The sequence below is a fragment of the Falco rusticolus genome, chromosome 8 (assembly GCF_015220075.1).
Source record: "Falco rusticolus isolate bFalRus1 chromosome 8, bFalRus1.pri, whole genome shotgun sequence".
Classification (NCBI taxonomy): domain Eukaryota; kingdom Metazoa; phylum Chordata; class Aves; order Falconiformes; family Falconidae; genus Falco; species Falco rusticolus.
This window is the reverse complement of record NC_051194.1, coordinates 34,287,615-34,300,635: the sequence shown is the minus strand read 5'-3', so window position 1 is coordinate 34,300,635 and position 13,021 is coordinate 34,287,615. Positions and strand designations below refer to the sequence as shown.

The 13,021-nt window shown below is 41.1% G+C and overlaps 1 protein-coding gene across 2 annotated transcripts in view; it reads right to left on the bottom strand.

Moving 5' to 3' along the window:
• The window catches only part of ADCY5 (adenylate cyclase 5), a 223,830-nt gene that overhangs the window by 47,747 nt on the left and 163,062 nt on the right, over positions 1–13,021 (bottom strand). For both annotated transcript variants that reach the window (XM_037396829.1, XM_037396830.1), the window contains exons 6-7: positions 10,765–10,923; positions 9,639–9,780 (exon numbers count right to left, since the gene is read on the bottom strand). In XM_037396829.1, coding sequence (XP_037252726.1) covers positions 9,639–9,780; positions 10,765–10,923 — 301 coding nt within the window. The remainder of the gene's footprint in view (positions 1–9,638; positions 9,781–10,764; positions 10,924–13,021) is intronic.

Here is a 13,021-nt window from a genome sequence, read left to right as displayed (position 1 = left end):
ACAAAGTCTTTGGGTTTGTTATATAGAGCTTGCTTTGAATCTTGGTTGTAATTGGAGCTTACTGCAATGTTTGCACAGGATCTGTCGGAAAGGTTTCATTCAAGCTCAATGCAGTTACAAGAGCACAGAAGTGCAGCATGTAACTACGCTAAACAGGCTGCTTAGTTCCTTATTTTGAATATATTCTCTAGCTAAAAACACAGGCAGGTTTCCACGTGGAATGTGTTCTGCAGAAACACAGGATTTTATTGCACAAGACCAAACCCTTTAATCTTCTTGAGCAAGAACTGCACTGGAGATTTGCTCCATGAGGACTGTGCAATTTACCTGTACTGACTCAGAAGGCAGAGGAGTGGCAATTACTACATCCTTGCTTAAAAGAGACAAACTCAGGAAAGCTTGAAAATTTGGACAGTAGGGATAGCTACTCTACATGGCTGTTTATTACTTGAGAGATTAAACTTTTTCAAGAGAATCACTGCTTCCATGAGATTATTGAAAAAATTAGACATGAGAGTTAATTTTGGATTTCAGAAAGTGTTCGGACAACTGAATAATTTAAAAAGAAAGCGTAAGTCGTTTTAAACTCTAGAATTTTGGTTCAAGTGTTGTATGACAATACAGGTAGGTCTGCACTTTATTTTTTTTTTGCCTGGAGTCTGCTTTCCTTACCTATTTATTTTGATTCTCCACTATTCACTGTAACTTATACCTGTCAAGAGTTTGTAAAATACCTGGTGTTATTTCCATGGTAACCGGAGAGTTAAATGTCAAGCGTTATGCTGCCTTAAATTAATTTTTTGAAAGGAATTTTTAAAAGCCTGCTAAAATTCAGCACTGGGGAAAGCTGCCTGATTGACAAGCATGGGAAATCATCACCTCTTTTCTTGCAAAGAAGAGACAGCTATGATGACAACATTTCCCATGAGACCACAAGCTCACCACACAGGTACAAAACGTTTCAAGCAATGTAGCGCTGCAGGCTTCGTGGCCACTAGCTGGGGACATGGTGACACTTGTGACAGGGGCCCTGTGCCAGACACCCAACTGGCCCTGTAACAGTAAGTGGCAGTGGTCATTGCAGCTCGGGGCTGCCAGCAAGGATCTTTTTCCACCCAGCCAGGCTGACATGGGTAGGATCTCAAGTAAACTCAGTGGGAGCAAACCTAAGTGAGCTGTCAGCTCCCCGGGATGTTTGCTGGGGAGAACCGAACATGCTCCCACACTGCACACCCCCAGGACAGCAAATGCCTCCCACGTCACCTCTTCCCCATATTGAACCCACCACCGTTTCATCTGCAAGAGCTGAAAACTCCATTGCTTGGCTCCAGCTGAATTTCACATGAGCCGTCATGACAGAGCCACGGGATAATCTCCAGGAGAACTGTGTTTTAAATGTTCCTAAAAATACACTAATGTGATGCAACGCTGATGTCCAGATTTGAGCTGGTTTGAGGTTTTGTTTTTCAAAAGTCACTGCTTTTTATGGTCTCTGCCATCACTTGTAGCACTTCGTGTGTTTTCAGTTATGCAATCTTTTTCATAGTTATGATTCTTTCTTCTATGATGTGATGCCAGAAAAGTGGTAGAAGATACAGTTTCATTATTTCCAAGCAAATATATATTGCTTTCTATAATAGAAGTGACACTGTCAATCCATTTTATTGCAACTTAGTGAAAGGTTTTCAACCAAAAGCAATCAAAAAACCCAGACACTGAAAGCAGTCCAGGGACCTATGAAAAAGCAAAGCTATTTGGTTACATTGCAAATACCTTTACATCAACAGATGATAAAAGATACATACAACAGGTTTCCCTCCATGAGTTAGTAAATTTGGTTAGAATTTGGAAAAGGCCTTAATGTCAAAAATCCAAGCAGACCTATGGTGGTTTGACCCTGGCTGAACGCTACGTACTCATCAAAGCTGCTCTGCCACTCCCCTCCTCAACTGGACAGGGGAGAGAAAATGTAACAAAAGGTTCATGGGTTGAGATAAGGACAGGGAGATCACTCAGCAGTTACTGTCCCGGGCAAAACAGACTTGACTTGGGGAAATTAATTTAATTTATTACCAATCAAAACAGGAAAAAACACCTTCCTGCCACCCCTCCCCCCTTCCCGTGCTGAATTCCCAATTCCTCTATCCCCTCCCTCTGAGTGGTGCAGGGGCATAGGGGTTACAGTCAGTTAATCACACACCATTTCTGCTGCTCCTTCCTCCTCACACCCTGCCCTGCTTCAGCATGGGGTCCCTCCCATGGGAGACCGTTCTCCATGAACTTCTCCGACTTCAGTCCTTCCCACGGGCTGCAGTTCTTCACGAACTGCTCCAGCGAGGGTCCCTCCCACAGGGCAAAGCCCCTCAGGAACAGACGGCTCCAGCCGGGGTCCCCGTGGGGTCACAAGTGCTGCCAGCGGCCCTGCCCCAGCCGGGGCTCCTCTCTCCATGGGGCCACAGGCCCTGCCGGGACCCTATTCCAGCACAGCCTGCCCACGGGGTCACAGCCTCCTTCGGGCACCCCCTGCCCTGGCGTGGGCTCCATGGGCTGAGGGGACAGCCCGCCTCGCCATGGGCTTCAGGGGAACCTCTGCTCCAGCGCCTGGAGCCCCTCATCCCCTCCTTACTTCACTGACCTGGGTGTCTGCAGAGTTGTTGCTTTCACAGTCTCACTCCTCTCTCCAGCTGATGCAGATTTTAATTTTTTTTTCCCTTCTTGATATGCTATCCCAGGGGCCCTACCACCAGTGCTGATTAGTTTGGCCTTGGCCAAAAGATGGATTGTTTTGGAGCGAGCTGGCATTTGCTTCATTGGACATGGGGGAAGCTTCTGGTATCTTCTCACAGAAGGCACCCCTGTAGTGCCCTGCTACTGAAACCTTGCTGTGCAATCCTACTGCAATCCCTCTCAGCCACTGAGTGATCCTGCTACCTGCTGCTGCTAGTGCTGGTGACTCTGAAGCATCACTTAATCAATTTGAAGGGAATAAAAGACCTCACGTTTACTGACACATCTGGGTTGTTGTGGTTGAGGTAAGGGTGGGACAAATGGGTAAATATATTCTTCTGAGATTGTTTCTAACCTTGAGGTCAGGTACCATAATTTTCCATAGCTACATTAACTCTGGGAATATTTCCTCACACCTCCTGTAGAAGGTTTCCACTGGATTGTGAACTATGTTTCAGCAACATTTCCAATCAGATTAAAACACATATATACAAGCATAGTGAATTTTTGGTTTCCTACATGTACACCATGCTACTGTATTAACTTGAACAATTGTTGTTAATATCAATACTTACTGAAAAACATTTTTTAAAATCTGATATTCTAAAAAGTCTATCTAATTTATTTTCTGAAAAAAAATCACTTGTTCAGTGGGTGATGATAATAATAAACTCTAAAAATGAAGAATTAGAAGGATCACAGCTCCTCTGTGGAAATTTATGAGGATCCTTCCTCTGTTTCTTCCTGGCTAAGTGACAGCATGAGGACAATTTGCACACAGGGCTACCTAAGGCATAATAACACTGGACAGAAGAATAAAGAAAAGGAAGAGATGATACCATTCAGTCCTACTCATTACAGGTACTACCAGCAACAGGGGAAGGTGCAAAACCTGCTAACAGCAACAAGTTTTTCAGATTTAAAGTGGCTAAACTCCAGAAAGCTGTTGTGGGAACTTTTCAAATCTGGACTCGCAAAGAGACTGTAAATCTTATTCCCAGAGGTTTTATTGTGTTCCCACCACCAGTTCCCACACACTGAGCTACAGTAGTGCTATAGGAAAACTGCAGAAATAGCTGGGATTTTCTTATACTTATCAATTAAATCAAGAATGACTGTTACTTCTTTAGTGTGTGATAGGATTTTCCAACATATTGATCACTATCAGTGTAACAAAGCAGGGGAATTTGAGCATGGATCAGCCATTTCAGATTTGGCTACATATTATTCTTTAAATTGTCTTGAAGTCCAATTGACATGTGAATGAAGTGAATTTCTTGCAGTGCTACTTGTTCCAAACCATTGTCTTCATAAACCTACATGAGTGGAACCCTGCTGAGCTGTGATTAAATGTCTTAAATTGGGAATCGTCATCACATTAGATTGATTGTGTTTTAGGAGAGTCACATGCACAACATTTAAAGGACCATTTTGTTTCCTCAGCTGGATGGAGTTCCAGGACACTATTTAGAAAAGAATGAGAATTGTTTTTCTAGGAGTTACAGCCAAAGTTTTGTTGAGCTGTTTTAAGGCCACCAATAATAATCCTTTCTGAAACTGTTGTGTACCTGCTATTGTTAAAAGAAACACCCATGTTTACTGCAATTGAAAGACATTAGAAAAAAATAAACATTTTTTCAGTTTGCTGACACTGTGCACTCAGCACAGTGTTTAGTCAGCAGTATTGCTCATCTGTTGACAGTCACATTTTGTTTCCACTTGTATTCACAACAAAGCATTTCCCCAGACTTTTGACAATGATGAGGACAATAAAACTAACTGTAAACCTAAGGTGCTTTTAAAATCATTTCACCTTAATAAGTTTCCCACTCCTCCAAACACATACTTTTCCACCCTTCTCAGAGTAAAGCTTTTATCAATGATTAGAAGCTATGAGAAGGGTAGTTGTGATGGTTCTGCAAATTAGTGCAGCACCTGATCTCAAAGAAGAGAGTTGCCAACAACCACCAAGCAACATGCTCCTGTACAAACTCCAGAAACCTGGGCAGCACAAGGACTGGGACTACTGGGTACTACAACAATAATTAAACTGAGTACTGTAAGAATAGCAGGGATGTGACAGGATAGTAATGACTGGGACAGATATTTTGAATGAAACACAAAAGGACAAACATAAAAGTTGTGAAGGTGGAGGTACAGAGCTGTGTGTTAGCAATACTACAGTCTACAGGGTAAATCTAAAAAAAAAAGGAAGTATAACAGGAATAAAACCAAACCATTCTGTAGAAGGATAAAGACATTGTACCGAGTAATGCAATACCTCAGAGTTCAGTTTGGGAATCTGTAAAAACCTGGGTAATAGTATTAGTAATACTAGCTGATAATTCTGTTTATCTGGAAACACAGACTTTCATATAAAGAAATAAGATGAAAAGCCAATAATGGAGGAAAGGCAAAGATCTCCTTGGATAATTCCTGTATTTCTTTCACGCTAAGGTATTAAGTCCATTAGAAACACAAATTCAAATGAATGGGAAAAATACTGTATGAGAACAGAAGTCACCCTATATCATGTGAGGATAAAGGAAACAAGAATCTACATTACAGTAGAACTGAAGGAACAGATTATTTCTCTTCAGTCAATCACTATGACCACAGTAGAGGCAAAAGGGAAGAGGGATCATAAGTGTAGGGCTATAAACAGAAAACATGACTAAGCTGGAAGCAAAATTTAAGTATGATATGCTGAAGTCAGAAGGACAACCTCCACCCCAGATCTGTGCAAAACTGCCAGCTGCAATTTCAGTTCTGGTAACAGATACTTTTAATAACTATTTAGCTAGAGATCATGACACAGAACTTGTAGAGGAGCAAATGCTGGGCTTGGATTAACAACAGCCTTGAGAGCATCCAAGTTTTCCTAAACAGAAAAAATACAGTAGTTCTCACTGGCCTTGTTTTTTCCATAGAGCACTTGACAGTGCTGTGCTGGAGACTAATGGCTAAGACAGACGGGGAATACAAAGCTGGGCAAAAAGCTGGTTTCCAGTGAAATGGCAAGAGATGGTTTTGAATGAGGAAGTATTAGGCTGATTGGAAATTACTAGTAGAGTTACTCACTGATTACTCTCAGGGCAGATTTTGTTTAATTTTGTTCTTATCACATCTGGCGCCAAGTGTAGCGGTGACAGACTTTACTAATGAGAGAAGCAGAGGTAGTATTTAATAGATGAGAAAAAAGGAGTATTAGCACCTGACATTTGAGGACTAACATAGCAGAAATGGGACCCAAGACATTCAAGTGTACAAACTGCATGATCATTCACTTAGAGATTACAGTCAGAAACTTCATTATCAGGAATCACATTAGTTTATCACCAAATAAATATCAGACACCAAGATAATGCAACTACGCAAAAGGTAAAGGTTTCCTTTGATGATCACAAAAACAAAAAGCTTGCTGCCAGAGCTTATGCCTGTCTCTTCTTCATTGTGTGAACGCTTTATAAGAGTTTGTCTTAGGAGAAAAAAGGCTGAGAGGGAGAGAGAGGATACAATTGCTGACTGTCTGTCTGACAGCAGACGCCAGACCACCAGAGCAACCAGGCACCAGAGTAACCAGGTTTTAGAGCACCCCACTGTTAGCGCTAATGTGAGCAAACAAACCACAGAGAAAGATTCATCAGACAAAGATGGTGGAGCGTGTTAATTTATGACAAGAATTACTTTATATATATATATATACACATACTTATATATATGTATATATATATATCAGCTTACATTACAATGAAATGCATGGAAACCATTTTACCTCACACAGTTAACACCATTCTATATTTTAATTATCAAAACAGTAGCTTAAGGAATTGAAAACAAACACAAGGAAAACAAATTTGAAGCTTTGGATCTATGCTTTAAAAAAAAAATACCACGAAAACATTTATCTAGGGGAACATAACAGTGCAAATAACAAAGTCACTCCTGCATTGCTCTGGGGTATCTGGGCACTGCCTTCTTCACAGGCAAGCGCTCACCCACAAGAGCAGCAACATCACAGGCAGTGCAAACAGAAAGGTGAAAGTGGATCTTGTGGTAAAGATGAGGAAAAAGAAACCTAAATATTTTAGATTTTAAAACTTTGCAGTTTATTCTCTTTCAATAGAAAGCAACTCTTCTGTGTACCAGATAGAAAACAAAGACTACATTTTCAGCTCTAGGGATGTTATTTAAAGACTGAGTGATCAGAATCTAACTCCCCCCCCCCTAAAACTGAACCAAATATATTCCAGTTAACGACATCCTCAGAAGGAAAAAGACCTATTTTCAAAGAAGAAGCTAGTCTGAGTTCCTGGAACAAAAATATTAGATAAATGTTCCTCCCATTTACTCTGTGCCAAAGAAATGGCATTAACATGATGAAAAAGTCAAATAAACAAAAAAAGACTGGAAATTCAAAGTTATGGCTCCCCATGGCAACACTAAGCAGAAAGGGTACAGAACAGATGCTGTTACATTTTATACATTCATCATAACTCCTGGTATTGTTTGGTTTCAATGGCTGTGGGACTGATGGACCAGGTATTCAGATAATTCAGGTCTGTCTGTGTGAACTGAGGAATAGCTCAGGCTCACAGTTACGTGGGTCAGCTGTGCATCTGGTTCTCAGGTCAATGCAAAGCCTGTGCCTTGTGTGTGAAGATGACAGGAACCCAGACACGACTCACAGGAACCCATTACTAAGTTAGGTGAACGTTTTATGGCCATTACTGGAACAGACTGAACTGAAAACCTGGCTAAATACATGACAAGAAGTCAATGTATTGACTTCCATCAATTTTCCAAAATTATTCCATCAAGCAGAAATGGAAGGAAAAAGTGAAGTGCTAGAACTTTGCCTAGCATCAGGTAAAATATTCAAGACTGACTGAGCTGACTACAGGAGAAAGCTTTTCTCACTTCTGATCTTCCTATTAGGTGAAAATGAGTTTTTAAAGAGGGAGTAAAGAGGGAGAGAACTTTAAACTATTCACAAAGAAAATGGCTATGGGAGCAAGAAAGTTGCAGCAGTATGGGCAAACCAGGAACACGCCCCCCCCCCCCCCCCCCCCCCCCCCCAACCTCTAATATCCATGATTTTGGGTAGCAGTTTCTTCATGTTTCAATTTAGCACAGTAATTACGTCGGCTGTGCACATGTCCCAGTTCTTAGCCACCCTGGGGTGCAGTACATTAGAGCTGCATTATAGTAGTGCCTAGAGACATCAGCTGAGGGCTACACTGTGTAACAGAGCTGCAATAAATACATATAAAGCAGTGAAAGAAGGGGGTGGGGGCATGTGTCATCGTTTTATTTTACCATGAAAAATCCAGACACAAAGATGCAAGCTCCTCAAAATCTAAGCCTGGAATGGAATCCCCCTCTCTCCTGAGTCTCTGTCCAGTCTCTTAGTCAAATGACAGCCCTGTGTTCAAAAATGAAGTCAAGTCCCAAGCGCACTGTGTCTCTGTTTTTGAGTTTTTTGTCTACACTGGCAATGAGCAGAATCCTGATCTTAGGTTTTCCTCTTCTCTCCAGAGAAACCCTCAGTTCTCCACTAGAACATGCAGACAACTTGGTGAGCACATGGTTTAAGAAGTCAATAGAGCTTCTCCACCCCAGGAGATGGGTCCTGACCATAAGGGTATTTTGGTTTATGTTCTAAAATCTACCCAGCAAAGAAATGGTTTAATTATAAACATCAGCTGGCCCACTGACAGGCAGTGATGCCCAGGAAACAATAATCTTGCACTGCAAGCTCTAATCCTCTTTTGAAGATTGACAATTGTTAATGAGATTTATCTTATGAGCAGATAGAAACCAAAACATCAGTCTCTCTCTTTAGCAGATGATAAGGGATTTTCTTGGAGATTTTTTACACAATATCCATTAAGGAGATTTGAGGTTTCCTTTCTCTCAGGAAATGAGGCAATGGTAGTGAAGTATTTCTGTATAGGTGTTACAGTTATTTAAATCAACCATGCTACTGGAACATGTCACAAACACTAATTCATATAATCTCATGGTAGTCACATTTACAGCTGGGGGAAGGTTTAATCGGTCTTAGATTCAGAAATACTTGAAATTATTTTGAATTCAGACTGATCTTTATATGCTTGTCTGTACTGTGAATAGCAAAGCAATTTCTATAGTGCAGAAATTACTTAAGAGACATTATTGGCTAGAATCAACTAGATGATCAAAAAGGTCATTTTCTAGTATTACAGTCTACCATTATTTAAAAGACTACAAACTAGTGATAACATCAACCTATTTTCTGTTATTGGCAGTGTCACAAAAAGAAGATGTATTGGCTGAAGTCCACAAATCAGTAATGCCCTAAGAGCCTTATTTTGTGCAGCCTGACCTGTGTCATAGCAGTAGGTATGATCTCATCCCACTGTCACAGTGATTACCCATCATTACGGTGGGCTAGATTTTCCCATCTTCAGAAACAGAGGCTGAAAAATAATGGTACAAATTGCTCTAATCTTTGTGTTTATGGCAATATGGTGAGCAGGTAAGCAAAACCACCTCTGTCTGTAATCTAAAGAGACCTTTGTGTTTTTAATCTATTGCTTTAAGAACTTGTACAAGTATCAAATTTAATAAAAAATGCATATCTATATTAACAGCATTCTTCAAAATTATTTTGAAAACAATGCAGGACAGTTTCTTTGATAGAACTAGAAAGTACTTGGTGCAGAAACCTTATGCAGAAGGTGGGGCTACATCCTTTTCTATGCATGCAAAAGTTCAGGAAGAGGAAAGAGAAACAGGAACTCTTGTCACTGAAGGTGAGGTAGTCAACTCACTCATCTATTAAGGTTGGTGTTCACTCTACTTTGGTGTGCTGGAGACCATCTAGTTATTAGAAGTATCTAAACCTGCATTAGTTTGTCTGGTCTTACCCGTTTCTGGCTGCACCGTACAATCAAGAAAGTCTCAATACTGTGCTCTTTCAGATAAGCGTTGCGTTCCCCTCCAAAGCCCAGCTCCACCTCATAGTCTCCATTGAGATAGTTCAGAGTTGCTTTTGTTATGTGGATGCGCCTTGAATGAGACAAAAGACAAGCCAGTTTTGTAGGCTCTGAAAAGTTATCTCCTAAAAAGCCACTTCTTGTCAGTGACAGGTTCCATGTACCGGAACAAACAAGCAATAAAACCCAATCTATGTAGCCAGGCCACTACCCATATAGATGTAGCATGGGATTTTCACCTGTTTTAAAGAAAGCAGGCCAGGAGGAATCTTAGAGAGAGCTGTGTTCACATTAAGCGTCTTACACATCCCTTTATAAGCACCTCCTTAGATACAAAGCACTCATTCTTTTATTCACTTAGCTCTAATGCACAGCAGATTTTATTTTATTTTTTTTTTTTTGCAAACACAGGCCCTTCACAAACACGTCTACTCAGTGGACACATGTAATATATACTGTAGCATGTACTGTATTGTTGTATCACGCTAATCACTGTGGTACAAGAGTGCTTTGTAGAGGTATCCTATCAAATACCATAGTCTTATGCTTTCTCCCAGAGCAAGATGGAAAGGCACTTAACTTGGCAGCGACTCAGTCTCCAGTTGGCCCATACCGTGGTGAAACAAGAACTGATTCTGTGCTCTCACAGGAATGTTTCAAAAGAAAAGGCTGGTTTGAAACAATGCTTCATACAATATCCATCGATAGCTGGGATGCTCTACAGCTAACACTGTTAGCATACAGTCACATCTGTTTGTAACTGTGACCAGCTCTGCTAGTGTTTGCTCACACTTGCTCATTTCTATTGTATCTATCAGCTTTGTTTCACAGAGAAGGAATTCAGTTCTTACCACAGAAGGATATGCCCATCTTAGCGTTTTGTACCTTCTGAAACCAAAGATATGCAGACATACTTAGAACACTACACCCACAGTTCATTTTACAGCAGAGACATAGACTCTCTGAACCCCTGTCCCCCATTTCCCCACCTCACTGTGACATGTCAGACACAAAACAACACATGGATTAACATGACAGCTTTGATGAAGCAACTTACCCAGCTTTGCCTCCTGCTTCCATGTGGTTGGCTAACGTAACGTCGTTGGACCACACATCAAACTGCCACTTCCTAAGGCCCAAGACCCCGCAGTGAACTCTCCCACTGTGGATTCCAACTCTCATGTTGACATTTACTCCTGTCACCTCCCGGACTAGTCTGAAAAGAAATATAGGAAGAAAGGACATCTCTAAGAATTGCATGGTTGTAGTCAGTGGAACAAACCTGCAGCCAGAACGCAAAAATCCATAATGGCCTATACATTATTCATGCATACACACGGTGCTGCTTATCCACATCAACAGGACAATGAAACAAAACCAGACCAGCTGTACTGCTCTTGGATGGCCTGGATGGCCAAGCAGAGTACTAATTAGAAAGGGGAGCTCTTGGAGTAAATCCATGTACTCTGAACTCATGGTCAAGATGAGAACTCATAAAATAAAATCTTTGGGACAGTAAAAGGAATAAAGTGTTGGTCGCTGATTTCCATACCAAAGCTGGACATAACCTGCCAGCATTCAGTCTCATTGAGAGTAACAGCATGTTGCAAAGAGAAAAAGGAAATGATTTCAGAGATCTTAATTTGTCTGTATGGCACCAAGCATCAACTCTTCCACAGATGAAATATGATATGTGTGTGAAATACCCCACTGCAGTTGGACAGCTTAAATCGGGCTTACAGCTGCAGTCAGAGCAGCAAAACCAGAGAACCACATCTATTGCAATCACTCCAAACAGGCAGCTACAAATACTCAAGCTCTGATTTTATTGAGGTTTTGGATACTCTGCTTACTCCCAAAATTACTGCTGGAATACTTTGTGGGTTTTGCCCTTTTAGGGCAAAAGTTAACTTCAATAGCTGTTCACATGGAAAATATATTTAGGAGCGTGGGTAGGGGAAAGTCTTGATAAGGCCATCAGAACAACTCTGCTTCTCGTTATTGCTGATCACATCATTCCCAGAATGTCCACGTTTTGCAGCCAAATTCACCTACATCTCATAGCATGGACCTTTCCTCTGAGGTGTTATTTCCTTGAAACATGAAGTTGTCCTGTATACCTGTCAGATGTCAACCTCTTTAGTTTTCAGGTTCATCTAGTCCTTTCTAGATAACATCCTCTGGACAGGTAAAGTCCTCACAACTTCCTAACATCAACACAGATCTAATATTGATGCTTTGGTTATTAATGAAAATGAATGAATATAGACTAATTTTGGACTATTATACACTCCTTACAGTGTAATATGCCCCTTTAAAGACTTTTCTTGTGGAAACGGCTCCTACTCTCTTACAGTTCCTTTTTCCCTACAATCCCTATCTTACGTTTCACTATCTCGTTGCTAAAGTAACATTTATTATTTTTATTAATGGGCAGCAGAAGTTTATTAACTAGCGGGGAAGGGAAGGTGCATATGGCTAAGGTGCCACAGGCTTATGAACTGAAAGAGCTCCAACCACAACACTTGGGAACGCAACAGGAACTGGGGTAATGAAAATGCAGCTGCAGCCATAACCCTTGCAAGGACAATAGCAGCTGCAGCATGGGTACAGCACTGAGGAGGGAGGAAGAACTTGCTGCACAAGTGCTTGCTACAAACCCTACTGCACCCTCTGCCAAGACATGTTACTGACACAAGACCAGGGAACTTCTCCTAATACAGCCATTGACGAGAAGCTGTCTTTCTCCAGACTTCGCAGCAAACAAATGAGTTTGGTTATTCTTTATAGACAAATGAAACATCCTTTGCCACCTTCCTTTTTTTTTGTGTTTATTTATACCAGCAGTATCATGAGTATAATTCTTTCTGATCTGGGATAACACTCCCCACTGTTATTGTGATGTGATGAAATCAGCCTATGGGCAGGGCCTGGTGTTGGTGAAGCCTGCAATCAAATGTTCATTAGCTATTTGTTACCTGCAATCAAATGTTTAGTAGCTATTGGTTACCTTAATTGTGAAACCTCTTATCTTGATCCTTAGAGGAGGAGCAGGGGGGGCAGAAAGCAGGAGTAGTGCTTTCTGCAATAAGCAGACTTATTGAGAGATAAGATTGTTAAATGCATCCATCATACATCAAGTGGGAAACAAGTTTTAAACGCTGCTGAAGAGCTATTTGTAAACAAACACTGAGTGCACTTCAGCTCCATGTTTATTTCAAAGTAAGATGCGCTGCATTTAATCCATGAAGTCTAGACAGCCTGGTGTTACTCAGCCTTGTGGGGGATTACACAGCAATGTGTCAAGGTCTCTG